The 22,075-nt window shown below is 40.5% G+C and overlaps 2 protein-coding genes across 2 annotated transcripts in view; both read left to right on the top strand.

Moving 5' to 3' along the window:
• Positions 1 to 18,016, top strand: part of LOC309693613 (uncharacterized protein) — a 44,669-nt gene extending 26,653 nt beyond the window's left edge. The window contains exon 7 of the mRNA XM_082513003.1: positions 17,290 to 18,016. Coding sequence (XP_082369129.1) covers positions 17,290 to 17,399 — 110 coding nt within the window. The 3' untranslated portion in view covers positions 17,400 to 18,016. The remainder of the gene's footprint in view (positions 1 to 17,289) is intronic.
• On the top strand, positions 7,884 to 10,654 carry LOC309695054 (uncharacterized protein). Its single transcript, XM_082515450.1, has 4 exons — positions 7,884 to 8,279; positions 9,433 to 9,795; positions 10,048 to 10,401; positions 10,547 to 10,654. The coding sequence occupies exons 1-4, from the start codon at positions 8,210 to 8,212 to the stop codon at positions 10,564 to 10,566; spliced, it is 807 nt and encodes a 268-aa protein (XP_082371576.1). The 5' UTR covers positions 7,884 to 8,209; the 3' UTR covers positions 10,567 to 10,654.
• Positions 18,017 to 22,075: the final 4,059 nt, after the last annotated feature.

A 22,075-nucleotide genomic window follows, 5' to 3' on the forward strand; every position in this document is an offset into this window, starting at 1 on the left:
GGGGCAGAGAGTTCAGGAGCCTCACAGCCTGTGGATACAGGCTGTTGGCCAGTCTGGATGTTCTGGCCTGTATAGACCTGTACCTTCTCCCTGAGGGCAGCAGATGGAAAAGGTGGCGTGCAGGGTGATGTTGGTCCCGCAGGATACTGTGCACCCTCCTCAGACAGCGAGTGGGGAAGATATTACTGATCTCTGGCAGACTTGTTCCAATAATTCTGCCAGCTTCTTTCACCACCCGCTGGAGTGCTTGCTGATCGGCCTTGGTGCAGCTGGGGAACCACACTAGAAATCCATACGTCAGAACGCTGCTGATGGCACAGTTGTAGAAGTTCAACATCAGAGATCTGGGAATGTGTGCGCTCCGCAGTCTCCTCAGGTAGTAGAGGCGCTGTTGGGCCTTCCGTGCAACTGAGGTGATATGGTTGCCCCAGGACAGGTCCTCGGTCACAGTTACCCCCAAGAATTTAAAACTGCTCACCCTCTCCACCGCCTCACTGCCAATGAAGAGAGGTAGATGGTTGTTATGACCCTTCTTCCGGAAATCTACAATGATCTCCTTGGTCTTTTTGGTGTTTAAGACCAAGTTATTGTCGTGGCACCATGACTCTAGTTGTTGCACCTCTGTCCTATAGTTTGTCTCATCATTGTTGGATATAAGTCCGAGCACTGTAGTGTCATCTGCAAACTTAACAATGAGATTGGACGCGCAGGAGGAAATACAGTCATGGGTGAAGAGAGTGTATAGCAGAGGGCTCAGAACACACCCCTGAGGGGCACCGGTGTTGACCACAAGGGTGGAAGAGGTGTTCTTACCCACTCTGACACTCTGTCTACGGTTAGTGAGGAAGTCCACAATCCAGTTGCACAGAGAGGAGTTAAGTCCCAGTTGGTGGAGTTTGGGACAGAGTTTGTATGGCCGGATGGTATTAAAAGCCGAGCTGTAGTCTACAAAGTGCATAGGTGTTCCTGTGTTCCAAGTGCTTCAGTAATGTGTGCAGCACTATGGCGATCGCATCCTCTGTTGACCGGTTCTCCCTGTATGCAAACTGGTGCGAGTCCAGGGATGGTGGAAAAGCAGCTCTGATGTGTTTAATGACCAGTCTCTCCAGGCATTTGGCGGGAATGGGGGTGAGTGCCACAGGTCTGAAATCGTTCAGACATGTGACATTTGACTGTTTTGGGATGGGAACGATGGTTGCTGCTTTGAAACAGGATGGTACCAGTGAACAGGACAACGAGGTGTTATATATAGAGGTGAAGACGTCCGCCAGGTCCGCAGCACAGTCTTTTAGCACCCGGCCCAGCACTCCATCTGGCCCGGCCGCCTTCCTGGTGTTAATGCTCCGGAACACACGCCTCAGCTCATGAGTGCTCAGGACTGGAGCAGGATCGGTTGAGGGGACAGGACAGGGTCGGTGTTCTCCCTATCAAAACGGGCATAAAAGAGATTTAGATCCTCAGCCAGAGTAGAACTGTCGGCTGAGGGTGATGGTGTTCTCCTTTTGTAGTCCGTGATAGCCCTGATGCCCTCCCAGACCTGCCTTGGGTTTGTGTTGTTCTCAAACCTGGCCTCGATACGCCTCCTGTGCTGCTGCTTGGCAGTCTTGATGCCTCTTCTCAGGTTGGCCCTGGCAGCACTGTATGCCTCCTGGTCCCCGGATTTGAAAGCGTTGTTCCTCGTTCGAATAAGTTGTTGAACTCCGTGTGTCATCCAGGGTGGATTATTAGGGAACACACGGAATCGTTTCCAAGTTGTTACATTGTCCACACAGAAACAGATGTAGTCCAAGACAGTGGAGGTGTAACTGTCCAATGCGACACGATTGTCAGTGTCCTGCACCTTGAATACATCCCAGTCTGTGCAGTGGAAACAGTCCTGCACAATGTAAAAGCTACTCTTTTATTAGGCCTTAAACTCTGACCTGAAAGGAAATAATCTGCTTACTTTTTTCAAGTAATGAGTAAAGTACGAGATTACTATTGCAAAATGGTAATTAGATTACTGTTTCTTTCCCGTAGGAATGCTGCGTTACTGCGTTACTAAAATCATGATTTTTTTGCGAGAATGTCTCATGACAGTGACGTAAGCGAGTGTGACGTTCGTGGCAACAGCTATGTGCAGATCAAGAATGGATAATATAACGAGTGCTGGAGAGAGTATGAGCGTGCAGCGTTTAAAGCGTGGAAGTACTGACCTTACTTTACGTTTGATTCCATAAAAAGTGACAAAAACATTAGTGTCCTCTGTTCACTGCGTGGGAAGAAAACTTCTTTTTACAGCGGAAAAAAACCCTTAAACTTCTGAACAAGCACTAGCAAGCTAAACAGATGAAAACAGCAACAGGACCACTGAGTCTTTGATTATATTTATTTTCTGCTGTGTTTTACTTGCATCTATTTGAAAGACTGAGTGTAAACACACAAAAAAAACTATTTTATTTTATGTGCTGCAATGTGCACAAAATAGGTTTAAATGTTAACAAAATTTCTTCCAGTCAGAGAATGTTGCATATAATTAAATTTTTGCTTGATGCAAAAAGTTAAAAGATTAAAACTAATAAAACAAATTTTAAAAAGAGACTTTTTCATTTGGTTACATTTTATGTGATGGATTCTGCAGAAAGTAGAATTGGGCTGAAAGATCTATCACTTTATCACCTATTCAGGTTGTAAATCGTGTTTTTAAAAAGTAACTAATTACTTTTTAAAATAAGTAATCAGTAAAGTAACAGGATTACTTTTTTGGAAGTAATCAGTAATTAGTCACTGATTTTTTTTTTTTTCAAGTAACTTGACCAACACTGGTAAAGTGTGGAACTGTAGATAGCATTATACTGCTAGCAGGCAGGTGTAACTGCAGGAGGAAAATAATTAGTAAGAAGCAGCATTAAAGGAAAAGGCAGCGCTAACTGCTGTTTAACACATTTTGGTAATTATAGACAAAAAGCAGAACTAGGTGATGGACTTGTTGTATGTCAAGACTCTGTATATAATCACTCACACCTTATAGGGATGAGGACAAGTATAGTGAAAGAAACAAAATCAAAGTGTAGCACCTTAAAAGGAGGGTTAAGAAAATTAAAGGAAGGAGGAGATATTTAGTTCAAAACTGTGTATGAAGGGCACAGCAACACAGAGTACTAAATAACAAAAAAAATAGGGGCTGAATGAGGAACTTTGAAAAAGTATAAATGTAACAGATCGAGGGACTGCAAGGCTTTTGCACTGTGCTTATTCTCCCTTGTACATGGAACAATAAAGAAGCTGTTGAAATGAAGAAGTCTGTCGGGACAATAACTGTATTGGTAAATCTTGTTACATGCTTTTGTTTGCTACCTGCTGAGTTTAGATACTAGCTGATTAAGCTCAGAAACCTTTTAAAAAACAATTGGGAGCTATGAGAATGTAGGATGTTGTTTTTCTTATATTATTGTTCCTTATAGTGTGGTTTATGTTTGTTCTACAAATGTTACTGGTGATGCTCGATGTGGTTAGCCAACCCCTCACAGCCATATTACAATAGGGGGAGGTATTAAAATACAGATATCTGCTTTGGTTATATTGAAATAAGCATTTTTAAAAGCATTACATTGTAAATGAAGTTACATTTACTGTGGTAATTAAACTCAAAGAGCTCCATCTAGTGGACATACATAAAACTTGCTATTCCAGTCAGTCATCAGTCTGTTTCTAAATGTAGTTATGTAGTTTGACCTCATGGTTGCAGTGAACAAAAGTACAGACTAACATATTTAGGAACTTTAATATGAATGATTTTAAATACCTTAAGAAGATTATTTCTCTTCTGATGAAGATCTATTCAAAGGGTGTAATATGAACGACAGCAGGTTTCAAAAGTCATGCTGAAATTAATCCAGCACTATTGATTTCTTCAGATGAGCCAAAACACAAATGCAGCTCAATGATTGCACTGGAATCATTTGTAATCTAAACAGCTACTTCCTCTGGTTCGTAATTTGATGTCAAAAATTATTAAATCAACTGTGAGGAGGTTGAAGTGATTGAGGATAGAGATGAAAAAAGTATTTAGAGGGAAGAGAGCTTGTTGAGAAGATGTAAGGAATACTTTATGGAGCTCATAAATGAGAAACTGAGACAGATAAATGCCACAGGTGCCCAGTAACAGGCTTAGACTATCATATAGAGATTGACAGACCATTCAATTTATTGTCTTTATTTATAACTGGCGTTATCGTTTCATTCTATTATAGCAGACCTTCCCAAAGTATGGGGCCCGCCCCCTAGGGGGGGCGCAGAGCCACGCCAGGGGGGTGGGCGCGGTATGAAAAGGGGGGGAAAAACAAAACGCTTGGACACTGTTAGCACGGGCGCCTATAGAAACACAAAGCAAGAGATGAAGCATAGCTGGATATGTTTCCAAACTGACTTCATTCTAAGCCAAAGACTAGAAAATATGTTGACGCATATCTTCCCTTTGGCTTCACCTGCACAAGTGCCGAGGTAGGTCTCCCCTGCAGAATTGGTTTTCCCTTTGTTGGGAGCAGCGCTGGGCTTTTCAAATCACAGACAAACAGTATCCCACATTCTTGAGTTTTAGTTCACAAACACTTGTTGTAATGACTAACTACTCCTGACATTTTGGAGATGTTAGCTCTTTATACAGTAAAGGTACAGCGGGATACAAATAACATCGGGCTGAGATTTGTTCCCCCGGTTCAAATCACGGAGAAACAGTATCCCACAGCTGTTGATGTTTTTAAACCTATTTTGCACAGAGAGGCATTTTTGAAAAATGTATTGATAGCAATGTTGAACATTATTACGCAGGGAAAAAAACAACTACACGTAAAATAATCACATCATGACGCCTCTGCCTTTCTAAATGGAGGGACAGTAACTGCACGTGTAAGCATGTAAAACCTGCAGATAGTCAGATTAACAGTATTTTGTCTCTATCTGCAATTCATCTCATGTAAACAATAACGTGGCACACAACTTGACATGAAAAAAAGGCACATACCTTTGACGTTGCGTGACGAACTCTGTATTCCTCGTCCACATGTAAAAGCAAAAAAGGAGTTTTAAAAAATCTCAGTTTTCGGTGATTCGAAACGCCGTTTACGTGTGGACGAAACAGCTGCGTTTTCAAAAATACCCATGTAGGTGTGGACGTAGCGTAAAAGAGTTAGTAGTTTATTTTCTTACTACCTGTAATTTATTGCAGATTACTTGTATTTGCTTGTTGTTTACTAAATGTTTGAGGTGTGAAATAAACCGCAATGGAGCAAAATATGGGTGTGTGTGGTTGGAGGATGTGTTTGTGCGTGCGCGTGTGCACATGGGGGGGGCGCGAACATTTTTCTGTAAAACAAAAGGGGGCCCAGCAAAAAAAGTTTGGGAACCACTGTATTATAGAATCTTACAAGAAAGAGGCAAAATTGTATTCCATTGTGCTTTATTAGCTGCTTCGGTGAAAAACAAATCAACAACGGAAAATAAAACACCCAAATCATTGCAAAGCAACACTGGAAATGGAAAACTGGAAAACAGTTCAGTTGATCACTTGACTGCTTCAATACAACCGTTTGGCATATATATGCGGATGTTTCGTGGCTGTTTTGATATCGCTCTCTCTTAACCGATCAAATCTCGCTGTGGTAGCAGCTTTAAACTCGGTATGACCCAGGTTGATAGAGGGTGCACAGTCTGGATCGCATTCCAGCATTTTGCAGGCTTGTTTTCCTACAAAACACAAGAAACTTTAGCCCGCAAAGCCACAGTGAACAAAGCAGCATAGCGCAACGAATTCAATTCAAATCAATATAAGACTTATTTGTAACCTACATGAACAATTATGTTATGATAAATTATGTAATAACTACAACAAAACACTTACCTTTGTGGAAATGCTTGGAGCAGACTAACATGTGAGCGGGAGTGATCTGGGACGTTATATTTGGTCTTTGAATGGCTGCAATCCAGACCATCGGTCGGCTCTTTGTTATTTCGGAAACATGGCTGAACAATTTCTTTTCCACTACATAATCCGATAAAAACCATCTCTTTACCCGTCAGCTTCCCGTGGCTTTCATGAAACCAGCTATTGCAGTTAATAATACAACAGCTTCTTGCCATTTTTGCGTTTCTTTTTATCGCTGTGTGACTGTTTTCATGTGAAAGCCTGCATGCGCTAGTACCGCTTGCCATGCGTTCCCAGAATCCTTTGCGGTTTTACCCCGAAAATGACATATTTTCAATCTGTGATATTATAAAAGTTAAACCAGAGGCTGAAGTAGTCCCCCACTCCGACCACTGACATGCAGCTACTGGTCTCCAACTGGTTCTGCCAGCACCTCAGATACGAGGATGTCCACATATTAACAAGGTTTTCATTTAAATTTTTTTTTGGTCTTATTTTTCCCCCTCAGCCAAATCACTGTTATTTACATTTTTGGTGTAGATTTTGTTTTGTTTTGTTTGATACAGCCAGATATTTATCTTTTATATTTAAATTTTTTTTAATCATTATATATATATATATATATATATATATATATATATATATATATATATATATATATATATATATTATTTTTTTTTTTTTTTTTTTTTTTTTTTTTACCACATATTACATCAACTAGGATTTACACCTATCTTATTTTATCCACCATAAAACCCATACTTGAAAGATGTTTTCACAGTTCATGTTTATATTTTTTGGACCCAAGTGTGGACACAGATGAGGAGACAGAATAATTACAACAAAAATCTAGCCTTTATTTGGCTGAGACTCAGGAACAGAAAACCAAGTGAGAACAAAACTAAACAAAACTAAACCTAAACCTATACTGGAGGAACTAGAACTGACTATGACTTAATATGATTTGGTACAGGAGCATAAAAGAAGCTATGAAGTATCTATGAAATCCAGAAACATCATGAAAGACCTGTGGCGACAATAAGGATGAGATGGCGTGACAAGGAACAAATGGAAACACACAGAATAAATAAACAAGGGGTGATCATGGGAAATGGAAACAATGAGGAACCAGCTGACACAAATGTACATAATGGCAAAACAGGGGAAGTGAGGCTAAACCAAGAAACACGGGACCTTTCAAAGTGAAACCGAAACATGGAGACTAGACATGACAACACAAGCTTAGCATAACTAAAACACGTGACAGACTAGACAAGAACCCAAACACAGAAACCAAGAAGACAATGATAAATAATGGCTGACTTTAACCTCAACTAAAAGTTAAATAGTTAAATAAGAATAACACATAACCCAACAGTCATATGACCTTCTATGAGCAAGCACTTTGGTGACTGTAGGAAAGAAAAACTGTGACTAGTTGAGAGGTGAGAGAAGGAGGACAGGATAAAGACATGCTGTGGAAGAGAGCCAGAGATCAATATCAAGTATGATTCAATGCAGAGAGGTCTATTAACACATAGTGAGTGAGTGAGACAGGAGACTGAAGAAGAAATACTTGATGCATCTTGAAAATTCCCAGCAGCCTACGTCTATTGCAGCATAACTAAGGGAGGATTCAGGGTCACCTGGTCCAGCCCTAACTATATGCTTTAGCAAAGAGGAAAGTTTTAAGTCTAATCTTGAAAGTAGAGATAGTGTCTGTCTCCCGAATCCAAACTGGAAGCTGGTTTCACAGAAGAGGAGCCTGAAAACTGAAGGCTCTCCCTCCCAAAAAGGGGAACTGATCCATTTCTAGTTCCTAAAACTTGTCACAATTCCTTGTTTTGTAAAGTTTAGATGTCAAAAACATGTGACAGAAGAGAAATATCCATTGCAATGTCACAGTACTAGAGTGGCAACGAGGTTATATCTGGTCTTTAAATCTGCTGAAGTAAAGACTTTAAAGCAAACAGGATCAACAGAAGAGACTCAGCCTCTGGGCGGAGCCAAGACAGGGAAGATGACACTCTCCGTCTCCTCTTCACCTGCAGGACGATAGAGACAGAAATGAAGAGAGAAAAAAACGCACATCACTACTACTACTTTGCGCTACGGTAGACTCAACTGAAGAGAAAGAAATGCTGGCCTCTCTGGACCATCGCAAGAACAAGCTAACTGATTACTGGTATCACACTAAGAGACTTTCAGCTTTCTTTAAAAACATCAGATTTTAAGTTCAGGGATTTTGTAATTGTTGAAGAATACCACCATTTTTTTGACATTTATTACACTTTAAACGAAGGAGCAATGTCTGCTGTAACGTCTGCATTTATCTGCTGGACTTTACTGTCTGTCTGCCTCTCGTTTGTCTCTGCAGGTGAGATTAAATGTCAGATTTATAAATTATTAACACTCTTCAAGGATTCTGTTCATTGTTTTAAAGGTGTGTTTAACTGGGCTGTATGACCTGCCACATCTGCCGAGAGTTAAAGCTGAAGGACTGATCTGAGGTCTGTTTCTTTTCCAAACATTTCTGTTAAACCAGAAATGTGGGAGGAGGAGAGCTGGGTCATTTAGCTTGTGAACACTCTGTTTACCTGAGCTTGTCCTCTCCTCCTGCTACACCTGCTTCATTTCCTCAAACCCACAGTTCATTCCTAAGTTCACATCAAAACAAATCTGGTTTTTCCTACTCTGCACAAGTTTGTGTTATTACAAAGATAACAAGTGAGGTTGAACCAGCAGTTAGTCATTAGTGGGCTGGTACAGTAAACTGTTGGCAAAAAAATCTTCAATTAAAAGCTACTCATTGGGAAAAAAAATCTTTACTTTTAAACTAGGTCGAAAAACCTAAAACCTCAGTGATAAAGGTGCCTTGATGGAGGTAGTACACTTCCTCTGTTAACTCTGGCTTCTTGCTTTAGGCCCAGTGAGTGCTAAAATTTAAATAAGGTGTTTGACTCATCATTTGACTCTTCTTCCGCACAAAATTTATCATTTGAACACTCCTGACACCAAACACAAGAACGGATGATTGATCACGCAGTGCTGCACATGAGAGCAATTTGAATTTTGGTGCAACATTAAACACTGGTTTCAAATTTAAAACTATCCTATTGGCTGATGAACATAGGCATGATAATTATGCTACTTTGTATTCTGATTGAAGAAAAGTTTATTTAGGTGACTGAATATTGTTGATATCAAATGTCTACAAAAAATCTGACTAGCTTCAGAATATGCCTTCTGTCACTTCCACAGCAGAGGTTTAAAAAAAAAGCTAATGAAGACCAAGCATAACAGTGTATTTATAGACTAAATAATAAGTAATTATGAAACAGTGGTGCTGTAAGTACAGTAGCCCTTCATTATGTGAGTTCACACAATATTCCTTCACTAGACAGTCAGTCATTGACTGAATGTGCCCCTTGTGTTTGTCTGAAGCAATGTACAGTAAAAAGCTCCCTGATCTCCCAGTAGCTCAGGTTGTTCGTTGATCTCTTGAACCCCTCTGTTGTTTCCTCTTTCAGTAGAAGAAGTTATATTAGGTCAGACTGGAATGACCATCGCTCTGCCATGTCAAGTTCCAAGCAACAACAACCCCATTGTAGCTGTGGAGTGGAGCAGACGTGACCTGGAGCCAGAATATGTCCTTTTTTACCGGGACAATAAGCTTGTTCCAGATTACCAGCATCCGTCTTTTAAGAACCGGGTGGATCTGCAGGACAGACAGATGAAGGGTGGAGACGTGTCTTTGATTCTGATGGATCTTACTACTGATGACGCGGGAGCATACGAGTGTTACGTGGTCCAGAAAGGAGCGAACCACAGCAAAACAACGAGTCTGGATGGTTACTACATCAGAGCCACCTACCTGACTGTTTCTCTTCAAAGTGAGTTGGTAGAGTTCAGTTTGTTTGTTGTCTGATGTTTCTGAGGTGAACAAAGCTTGGATCCTTGTACTTGTACCTTATACTTTAAAACTGGCTACAGCCTGTAAAAGAGAGGTGCATTTGTAGACATCTGTTGTTGAGAAGAGATGTCTAGGTTGCCATAGCATCCCCTGTTCTTTTCTGTGATTGGCTGCTGCTGTAGTGATCAGTTAGTTCTTTAACCTCTGTGCTCTATTTTGTTTCTTCTTTCAGACCACAATAACAACATAATTATTGGGGGAGACACGGCCACTCTAGAATGTCAAGCTCCAAACAGCAATGACCCCATCATAGCTGCATTATGGATAAGACCTGACCTGGAGCCAGAATATGTCCTTTTTTACCAGGATGATGAGATTGATACAGATTATCAGCATCCGTCTTTTAAGAACAGGGTGGATCTGAAGGACAGACAGATGAAGGATGGAGACGTGTCTTTGATTTTGAAGGATGTGACAGCTGATGACTCAGGACTCTATGTGTGTTACGTTGACCAGAGAAAAACGAAACAAGCCTGTCTGGATATTCACCCCATCAGCATCACCTACCTAACTGTTGTTCCTCCAGGTAAGTTTGAGTTTTACATGAAGGAGGGGTTCACATGAATAGGATGAGGGACCTATATAATCTTCTGTACCCCACATTTACACTGACCATGAAAAAATAGCATGCCATGCCATGATTAGTGACTCAGTGCTTTATTTCGGTCCAGCTTTGTCTATCTGCTGGTAGAATTTCAGGATGCCAGCCACTTCCTCTATCTGCCAGTACTACGTGCCGTGCAGGGGCCTGTTCTTCCATGATGGTTCATGGATCCCCGTCCTTTCTTCTTTGGCTTTCTGGTACCACCAGTATTGGGGAGTAATGGAATACATGTACCAGTGTTACGAATTTAAAATACAAAATATGAGTAACTGTATTCCATCACAGTTACAGTTTAAAAGAGTGATATTCAGAATACAGTTACTTTTTATTATATATATATATTTATAGGTATTTTCCTGTTTCATATATAGGCTATGCCCTCTCTATTTTTGGTGATTCCACGCCGGTAGAACCTAAACAAAACACGCATTAACCTTCCTCTTGTGTTAGCTTTCTGTTATCATCTCTTATGTTAGTGGGTCGGTTTTGACCCATGAATTAAATCAGCTATAAAATATACTAAAACAATAAGTTATCATCCAATTTGTTTCTCATCTCTTGTTTACCTTGTTAGGCTTCCTTATCCATGAAAATGTTGGTTTTAATACTTTTGGTGTGCGCCTCTGGGTCTTTTTTTGTCACAATACCCCTCGATTTCAATTAAAAAAAATAGTAAAATTAACCTCAAGAGAATCCTATTAATAAATAAAAGGTTTTTGTGTTACCTGACTATTATTGAGGGGTAAAGGACACATCTCTTAAATAAATCTGTTTTATTGATTTTTTAATTTTAATATTATTAACTAAATAACATCTATGGTGTTACGGGTCACTTTCGACCCATTGATATTTACATCAAGAAAAGCCCAAAAATTTTTTTTTTCAGCAGTAGACCTTTAATATAAACTAAAAAACAAAGAAAAGTCCACTCCTCCTTTGTTTTGGTTATAGTCGTGGGTAAACCTGGGCTTTTTATCACGTCCTGATGATACAGCTGTGTCTTTGTGAAGTTTCCTTTGTGAAGTTCTTGTCCAAGGTCATATCTGGTAAAAAAACAATAAAATAAAATATCACAACTGATATTGTGATCCTGCAGTCCAGTGGTCATATTGAAGACTACACATTTTCACTGGTTCTTCTCAGGGATGCCACTCACAGCTTTGACTGTGAAAATCTGTACATTCCAGGCATAGTTGGTTTTTGCATCACAGGCTTCCCAGATTTTTCTGCCATATATCCCTGGCTTACTGGGTATGTACTGCCGGAAGGGGCATTTTCTTCAAAAAGTGGACAAGACGTTCATCCACTGTCAACTCTGGTCCTGGGATGAACATCAGCGGAAGAAGCTGTATCCATCTCTCCCAGACATCCCTGATGAGAGCAAGCTTGTCAGACCTCAGTCTGCTCTGTCAAATCTGAGGACTCTTGAATCAAAATGATATCAAATGTGTGAAATGACATCGTTGCCCCCAAAAAAAATATTTCTGCCTGTTGCGTCCCATAGACTATCAGTGGGATCATTGCTGCATCTGTACACTCAAGCAAGAAGAAGAACACCAATGAAAGTATCCAGGTATTCCTCATAACTATCTTTCCACATGTCACCATGGACTTTTTTTTCCTTCAAGGTCATCATCATAGTAATAATGATCCTTTTTAGTGACAATGGCATAAATAGCTCAAAACATCTCTTGATGTCACTGACTTTGGTCAGAACAAACCTTGTGATTCCAGGGGTCATTTTGATGACATTTGCAGCAGCTGGCCTGTCATGAACATAATGAGGTACTGAGCTCCAAAAGATCTTACCATTTTTGGACTTGAATCTTTCAGCCGGAGTAGCTTCAGCACCAGCGACCTCCAACTCTGATCAGATGTGTCTGTGTCTTCTGGATGATAGTCCACATTGTCTTCCCCCTCAGAAACCTGCCCATCTGAATCATTATGCTGCTCTGTGTCCTCTCCTTCATTTTCACCAAAAATATGATCCAGAACTTGGCTCACTGTAAATCTTCTTCTCATTTTTGTGTGCTGCAAATTGGAAATGTGCAATCTGGAAGTCAAATGGCCACTCAAATGAGTGAATTCACCTCAAATGTCTTGACATGCCCGTCTTTGTTTTGTTTTGTTTTTGTGCAGGTATACTGCAAAAACACAAAAAATAAGAATCCCCTGAAGCTCATATGATTAGGAGAGGAGCTTGCTGTCAGTGTGTCAACTGACAGTGCACTTATGATTTCAGTTTTGGCTCTAATTATTGCTTTATACTCATAATATTATAACTGGGTCAAAACCGACCCTAACAACACAAAGGTCATAATTTAAACTAGGGCATTTTATAATTTAGTGAAAATATTTTTTTTTGTTTAATTTTGTAGAAATAGAGGTTGCTGACAAAGTCAAAAAGCCTTGATACAATAAACAAATGTGATTTTTTTTTTATGCATTTGAAATTTAAAATGGGTCGGTGCTGACCCTAACACGAGAGGAAGGTTAAAAGGCTCTAATGTCTGTGTCTCAATCTGGCGGCCCATGTCACCTCTACTTGTGGCCCATGTAAAGGACGTGAAGAAATGTTTTAAAAAATTATTATTCCAAAAATGATTTAATATGAAGACAATAGGTAGAGTGTTACAAAAAGAATGTAGCCTCATGGGCAGTGTAGTCCATGCTGCAGGGAGAACGGACTGCCATACCAGTTATGTGTCTGTGAGAGAAAGGGAGGGAGAAAAAGGATAGTCAAAAAGTATGAGTTGTCACTGAGCAGAGACGGGAGGTGGAAGCATGTAAATATAATAATAACCACTGCAGCCAAGAAGAGTGCCTGACGATCCCAGTTGTAAGTAAGCTATTAAGACTCGACTGTACACAGTGTTCGTGTTTTCCTCCGAAACAATAAGTTTCGTTGGAGCAGCCTTTCAGCGCCTCTCTCTGTCTCTCGTTAGCAAAGTTGACCCAGACACCAAGTAAAGCTAGTTTTCAGCTACGAGCCCGACACGGAACCCACCGTATTAGTCAGAGGTCCCTTTACTACGGTTCGGAGCCGCGGACCTTCAGTAACAGTAATAAATCACAGCAATAGTACATTCACGTAGTTGTAAACAGCATGATAATATATTAAGTAATCCAAAGTATTCAGAATACGTTACTTTCATTGAGTAACGTAACAGAATACGCTACAGGATACATTTTGGGGCATGTATACTGTCATCTGTAGTGGAATACATTTTAAAAGTAACCTTCCCAACACTGGATACTAGAGGTATTAACTGAGCACACGGTCAGTTGGGGCCATCTTCCTGATTTACTCCTGGATGTTTGTTGTCTCATCCTGGACTCTGTTACTGAGTCTCACCAGTCCCTGGCTTCTTTCCTTCTTCTTACTATTCAGCCTCCGGGTGCTGGACCTGGGATGAAACCCTCCATGAAGGAGCTTACATGTCTTGATGTCACTGGCTTCCATCTCCTCCTTTGGCCAACTTATTATTTCAGGAGTGTACCTGATCACAGGCATGGTGTAGGTGTTGATAACTCAGATATTGTTCCAGGTATAACTGTGCCTAAAATGATTAAGCACATGGCTGAATAGATGAATGGGGCACAGAATTTAATTGGCAAGAATACCAAAGGCACAAAACACCAGCTATTGATAGACGGAGCAGTTGTCCGAGCTCCTAAGCATGCATGGAGGGTTTCACCCCAAGTCCAGCACCCTAAGACTGTGTGCTAAGCGGAAGGATAGAGGCAGGGGACTAGTCAGTGTCAGAAAAAGTAGGAAGAGGAGGAGCCATCATGGAAGGACAGGTCCATTACATTATATAGCACTGGCAGATAGAGAAAGGGGCTGACATCCAGAAATCCTACCAGTGGCTAACAGAGCTGGACTAAAATTATGGCAGCACAGGAACAAGCTCTGAGTACAAGATCCAAAGATCCAATCTTTTTTCTTTTTTTTTCTGTGACTGGCTGCTGTAGTTGTAAGTTAGTTCTTTGACTTCTCTACTCTGTGTTGTTTCCTCTTTCAGACCAGAAAAACATCATAGTTGATTCTGGGCAGACCATCATTCTACCATGTCGAGTTCCACTCCCGGATTTAAAGTTTATCATGGTTGTAGTGTGGAAAAGAGCTGACCTGGGAGAAGAATATGTCCTTTCTTACCAGAATCAGCGATTTCATCCAGAAAATCAGCATCCATCTTTTAAGAACAGGGTGGATCTGCAAGACAGACAGATGAAGGATGGAGACGTGTCTTTGATTCTGAAGGATGTGACTACTGATGACTCGGGAGCATACGAGTGTCATGTGGTCCAGAGAGCAGTGTACATTAGGGAGACAGCCAGTCCTGATAGTGAACACATCAGCACCAACTATTTAAGTGTTGTGCGTCCAAGTGAGTTGACAGATTTCAGTTCATACACACACACACACACACATATATATATATATATATATATATCTCCATGTATATGTATATATGTATGTATATATATGTATATATATACATACATATATACACTCCACGTAGGCTACACTGACGAGTGCAGATCCACTGAGCGCAGCGCAGTGCAAGCTAGCAAGACAGAAGCTAAGCTCACTGCAACATGGCAACTGCCTCACCGCTATCCAAAATTGAGCCTCCCCCACCCTCATTCAGATGTGGCGTTTGGAACTATTATGGTTTTCATGTGAAGCATGACCCTGATGGTAAGCGCGTCATGGACAAAAGTAAAACAGTATGTCGAATGTGCCACGCAATGCTCAACCGGTTGGAACTAGTGCGTTAGCGCAGTTAGCTTGTTAACGTGATGACGCCGTCCAGCCCCACGCACGGGGCGATCCGTGGTAGCTCGTTAACGGAGATTTGCCGTGTTGTGACGTTAACGTCATTTCAGATTAACGCTGACAGCACTAGTGGGAACACAACGAATATGACTGCACATTTACTCCAACATCATCGTAGTGCAAAGACAAGTGAAAGCAGACAAAAACAACAAGCATGCATGCTACAAACTTTACCCGAGTCATTTAGACAGCCGTTAGCACATGATTCTCCTCATGGGGACCTGATATGTTTAATATGCTGCTGAGAATATACCCCAGAAGAAGCTATAGTATAGCTTTTATTTTGGAAAGAGACATTTCTCTGTAATAAACTCTCTTTTCCAAAGATGAGTGGTTCCTCAATCAGATATATATTTTTTTATTACTTTGTGGTTTCAGCAACATTAAATTTAAAAACTGTACTTTTGAGTTAAAATATATATTTATAATTTTAATAAATGACAAATTAAAAAGGCATGAACATTTTTCGTATCGAATAAATATCGAACCGAACCAAACCGTGAATTTTGTGTATCGTTGCACCCCTAATAAATATATATATATATATATATATATATATATATATATATATATATATATATATATATTTTTTCCTAAATATGAATATGATACTTGTGTTTCTTGTTTCCATGATTGGCGATCCCTTCTTTTCTTTAACCAGTCTGTTCTTTTCTCACTCAGACAAAAAAATCATCATAGCTGTGATGGGACAGACGGTCACTCTGCCATGTCGAGCTCTAAACAGCAAAAACCCCATAATAGCTGCAGAGTGGAGCAGAGCTGATCTGGAGCCAAAATATGTCCTTTATTATCAGGACTACAAGCTTTTTCCAGATTACCAGCATCAATCTTTTAAGGACCGGGTGCATCTGAAGGACAGACAGATGAAGGATAAAGACGTGTCTTTGATTCTGAAGAATGTGACAATTAATGACACTGGAACATACGAGTGTTATGTGGCGCAGAGAGGAGTGAACCGCAGGAAGAGAGCCAGTCTGGATAGTTACCCCATCAGCACCACCTACCTGAGTGTTGTTCCTCAAAGTGAGTTGGTAGAGTTCAGTTTGTTAGTATAGATGAAGTTGCTTCCTGGTTCTTGATGTCTGATGTTTCTGAGGAGAATAAAAGTCTGAAGCTTGGATCTTTGTAGTCGTACTTTAAACTTTAAAACTGGCTACAGCCTGCAGAAAAGAGGTGATTAACTTCTGTTCTTCCTAAATGGTTATAGTAACATAAACAAAGTAGGTAAAGGGCTGCACGTTGACGAAATAGTTGAAACATGAGACATATAGCATTGGGTCTTTTTCTTGGTTTGTATTTTTTTTTGTCTGTGATTGGCTGTTGTAGTTATCAGTTAGTTCTTTAACCTCTCTGCTCTCTGTTGTTTCCTCTTTCAGGCCAAAAAAACATCACAGCTGAGTCTGGACAGAACGTCACTCTGACATGTCGAGCTCCAAACACTGTCCTCATACCAGGTGTAGAGTGGAGCAGACGTGACTTGAAGGCACAATATGTCTTTTGGTACTGGGAAAAAGAGTTTGTTTCATATTATCAGCATCCCTCTTTTAAGAACCGGGTGGATCTGCAGGACAGACAGATGAAGGATGGAGTCATGTCTTTGATTCTGAAGGATGTGACGACTGCTGATAGTGGAACATACGAGTGTTGCATCATCCAGGAACTGAGAGACGGTAGAAAGTTATACATTTTAAAGACTGATCCCATCAGCATCATCCACCTAAAAGTTATTCCAAAAGGTAAGTCAGTCAAATTCATTTTGGCTTTGGACACATTCAGTTATTTTCCGAGGTGTCCGGTTGGGAGTCGAAAACTCAAGATACATAAAAAGATGTGATCAGAGCTGAAGCTTGTTTATTTTTAAAAATGTTGATGATGAGACTTTGTGTGTAGCAGCTGATCTTTGCAATGTGATCAGCTGATACCTCACAGCTGTTTCTCACCTGCAGGTCAGCCAGGGGGGCACGGGGAGGATGGGGCTGTTGGACTGAAAGTTGTTATTGTGCTTTTATTGGTTTCTTTTGCAAGTATAATCTACTACATAAAAATGACACAATAGACAGAAGGAGAAAAAAAACAGCACAACACAAATACAGCCAAGCACCAAGGTAGAACTTTCTCTTCATCCCACTCATCCCACCTTTCGTGGCAAAAAGCCAGATGCTCTGAGGACAGACGTGAGTTCACAGTGATGTGAATCCAGCAGGAGGTAGTCAGCTGCAAATGTCTCACACAGCCCTTGTTTGTTTTTTAACATCTTTGGGGGTTTTCTGGTTTTGATTGGAAATGTGTGGGGGTGGGCATATAGTCTATAAACTGTTAAAAATCAAGCAATATAAGAATATATTAAAAAGTTTTGATTACAATCATCATTATTTTCCTTTGGGGGAAGACTGAAACCTCTGTGGAGGACCTAAAAAAAAATTATGCAGGGAAAGTATGGGTCTTTGTGAAGGCTTTTCCATGTCATTTCGTCATCAGATTTATTGTTTATTTCCCATGAAGGTTTAGGTGTTTAGTGCCTGAACAGAATTATTTAAATGAAAGAAGGGAAGGTTAAATTTATCATGTCTTTCATCATGTGCAGCTTCTGCTCTTTTTGGGTGTTTTCTTATCTCAATGGTTGCATAACTTTCCTGTGCAAGCTTCTTTGTCATTTTTGCTTACTAATAATAAACAGTGATACTCTATTCGTGTCAAGTGTTTATTTATTTAAACTGATTTATTTAAAGTTATAGAATAATAATAGAATAAACCAGTTATAAGAACTATGGAGGACCACAAGAGTCATGAAATAAAGAATTCTGTGCTTAAATAATACATTTTAGAATAAATTCTGCATTCATAAATTCATTTTCAAATTCCAATTTAATAAACTGTTCAGCCTCAAGATTTACACTCATCTCGGCACGGATATGTGAAGAATGAAGGGACCCTGCAGTGAAACGGAGTTTACGCAGTCTGACCAACATTTGAAGGTAACGTGCTAACATATACTAATGCTAGCATCACCGCAGGTAGCCCCGTTATTTTAAGGTCATTTTAGCTTGTGAAAGTATTACGTCGCAGCTGTACGAGCTAGCTACGTGTTTTGTAAGCTGCTGTGCTCTTCACAAATAACGCTGGAAGCAGCATTAGAACCAGCACTGAGGCCTGTTACATTTATACAGTGATAGAGCAACGCCTGCAGCCTACAGCCTTTAAACTAGTGATTAAAATGCTGACAGTAAACTCGTCAGTCCAGATGTTACCACATTACTTTGTGATACTTAAGAGTTAAAACAACTGTGACAGGCTGATTAAAATAACAGCTGTGAGTTCTCTCATTCCTTATACCAAGACTGGAGATCACACTACTGGTTTCAGTTCATTTAATATGTGAGTGCACAGATTCATTCTCAACTGGACATAAATGATGATCAAAGGTTGTACATATGATGAATTCATCAAATCCCAGCCTCTAACACAGTGCGCTGAATCTTTGCATTGAATTTCCAGTATATTCTAATCAGTGCAATTTAATTCAAATTAAATTTCATTCACTGAACCTACAGTGAACGCAAACCAGTGAACAAATTAAAGCAAGTACTGTTGAGAAACTATAATACATAAATTACAATTAAAATTCTCAACAACATGAACAACTGATGAAAATATAAATAATGTATAAACAACTTAAAACCCCCCAAAGCATCTAAGTCGCGTCATGTGACAGTGCAACATCTAAGCATTAGACAGGGGAGGGGGAGCAAAATGTGCCTGCTTTGCGCTGACACGGGAGCGGCAAGTCCTTTGCCCAGGCTAGTATTGATCCGATATTGATGTAGACTTGGTATCGATACAATCGATATTTGGATCAATCTGTCCACCACTAATTTCTAGGCGTAGCCAAGTGGCTTTCCCTTGGGTAGTCTCAGAAACGTGAGGAGAGGCCAGCATCCAGATGAGTGATATTACTGTGACGATGACAGAGTTTTCCAAGGAACCACTGAAGACACAAGAGAGCAGGGGTAAATACATGGACTGTGAAAAACACGAGTAAACAGGGAGCCATGCACTAACATAGGTTAGCAGACAATCTGGCACGGGCTGGTTGTGAATGCTGATCTTAAATAAAATGGGCTTAATTAGTCTTACGTGGTGATCCTGGGAGGGGTGATAAAGACTCTGCCGGGAGAAGGGGAGCAGGGGCTGTGGAAAATACTGTGACTCACCCAGACCATGACAGTTTTTGGTTGAATCAAGCCAGCTGACGCAAAGAAAGCCTGACTAAAACTTCACATTCGCCTCAGGTGGCAGAAAAGAAGTATAACAGAAATGACTGCTCACTTGACAGGTTTCCAGCAGACCGTGTCCACATCCACAGCAAACAGTAATCCAGCCATTACAAAGCTTGAGCAGCATAAGACTGAAAAAGAATGAGACTAAGATCAGGTCACATATTTATTGAAGAAAACGTTACAAGCAGCATAGTTTAAACTCTATGTGCTTTTAATTCTGCTAACGCATTACCCTGAACCCTGTGATATTGAAATATGTAAATATATATTTTTTGGTTATAAAAAATGCTCACCAAAGTCACATAGAAACAGGTAAACAAAAAAGAAAGAGAAAACCTTCAATATTACTGATCATGATGTGGCTTGATGTCACACAGTCCTTTATTTGAGTACAGATTTAAGTGTCCTGCTTACTGAGGAATGTTTTCTGCTTTCTGAGCACCAGTCAATTTTTACTGGTGCTGCTGTTTATTTTTTTCCTGAATATATATGAATATTGTACTATGTTTGCAATGGGCTGAAATAATAATAATAAATAATAATAATACAAACAGCTGTGTCTGGGCACAACATCACTCTGACATATTGAGCTCCAAATGAGATCATCATAGCTGTGGAGAGGAGCAGAGCTGATCTGGAGTCAGATTATGTTCTTTTGTACTGGGACATTCAATGTGTTCCAGCCAAACAGCATCCGTCTTTTAAGAACTGGGTGGATCTGCAGGACAGATGAAGGATGGAGACGTTTCTTTAATTCTGAAGAATGTGACGATTAATGAAAATGGAACATACGACTGTGATAGTTTGACTCACATCAAAACCACTTTTGGTTTTACCTTCAGAACTGCCTTAATCCTCCAAGGCATAGATTCATTCGACTGCAGTGTTGACAAGAGTGGGAGTGATAGTTTGACTCATCAAAACCATCTACCTGATTGTTTATCCTCCAGGTGAGTGAGTAGAGTTGAGTGTGTGTGTGATCAGAGGTGAAGCTGCTTCCTGGTTGTTGATGTTTGTTTCTAAAGATGTTGTTGATGAGACTTTGTAGAAAGCAGCTGGTCTGAGTGATGTGATCAGAGTGCAGTAGATAATGTCTGACAGCAGTTTGAAGAGGAAATGGATTCTGTTCTGTTCTTCACTCATCACCTACCTGACAGCTGACACCTCACACCTGTTTCTCACCTGCAGGTCAGACAGGAGACGACGACAAAGATGAAGGTGGAAGGAAGGAGGATGGAATAAGTAGAGGATGTGCTGGATTGCTAACAAGTGCATCAGTTTTTGGTAATCGTGTTGCTTTTAATGCTATTTTGTTGGTTTTGTGATCTAGGGAAAACATAAAGATTCATCAGGTAAGATTTCCAACGAACCTCCTGTAGACTGAAATCTCTCAGAACTCATCAAGTGTCACAGCTGGGGCGGCAGTCATGTGGCGGTGAGGAAGGAGAATCCAAAAGCAGACAGTGGAGGAGGTGCAAGCAGGTTTTATATACAGTGCACAATAACCAAGGTATGGGCAGAACTGAACATAAACCTAAACTGGAAAAGCTAATACAAAAGGAGGACGCGGAGCGGCGAGGCGAGACATTAAATACACGGCAGAAACACAGACAACGCCACGAGAAGCACAGGCAGACACAAACTATAAATACACACACCAGGTAATCAGGAAATGACACACAGGAGGGGACACAGCTGGAACTAATGAGCATAACGAGACACAGACCTACAAAGTAAAACAGGAAACACACAGACTGTTTTACAACACTAAACTAGGAATACATGGTGTGCCATGTCATAACCAAAGACGACAAAGGATGAAGGATGAACAAACAGCTAACATGAAGGATGCAACAAAGGGCAAAAACACAGGGCTTAAATACATACCGTCGTAATTAGAGAATGCAAGACAGGAGGGAAACACAGCAGGGACAATTCAGGCATGATGACACAGGGGGAAACAATACTGACAACGGAAACATGGGAATTGGAATTACCAACGTAAAACAGGAAACTGAGACAAACACTATAGACACTAAAACGTGGAACATGGGAACATGAAGCAGAGATTATATGACACAGAAACCATAATCCAAGGACTAAGAATGTAATATAAGCAAAAGAATCATATGGTAATCATATGATAAAATATGGTAAATGGCCATTTACTGTATTTGTATAGTGCTTTACTTGGTCCCTATGGACCTCAAAGCACTTTACACATCCAGTCATCCACCCATCCACACACTGGTGATGGCAAACTACATTGTAGCCACAGCCACCCTAGGGCGCACTGACAGAGGCGAGGCTGCCGGACACTGGCACCTCCGGGCCCTCTGACCACCACCAGTAGGCAACGGTGAAGTGTCTTGCCCAAGGACACAACGACTGAGACTGTCCAAGCCGAAGCTCGAACCGGCAGCCTTACGATTACAAGACAATAGTTGGAACTATT

Source organism: Aulonocara stuartgranti (assembly GCF_965226115.1).
Source record: "Aulonocara stuartgranti genome assembly, chromosome: 3".
Lineage (NCBI taxonomy): Eukaryota > Metazoa > Chordata > Actinopteri > Cichliformes > Cichlidae > Aulonocara > Aulonocara stuartgranti.

What these genes read in the sequence shown, in the direction of transcription:
- LOC309695054 (XM_082515450.1), top strand. Translation starts at nt 8,210, where the DNA reads ATGTCTGCTGTAACGTCTGCATTTATCTGCTGGACTTTACTGTCTGTC. An exon ending in CCTCTCGTTTGTCTCTGCAG is followed by an intron (nt 8,280 to 9,432) that starts GTGAGATTAAAT and finishes TTCCTCTTTCAG; the next exon opens with TAGAAGAAGTTATATTAGGT. An exon ending in CCTGACTGTTTCTCTTCAAA is followed by an intron (nt 9,796 to 10,047) that starts GTGAGTTGGTAG and finishes TTCTTCTTTCAG; the next exon opens with ACCACAATAACAACATAATT.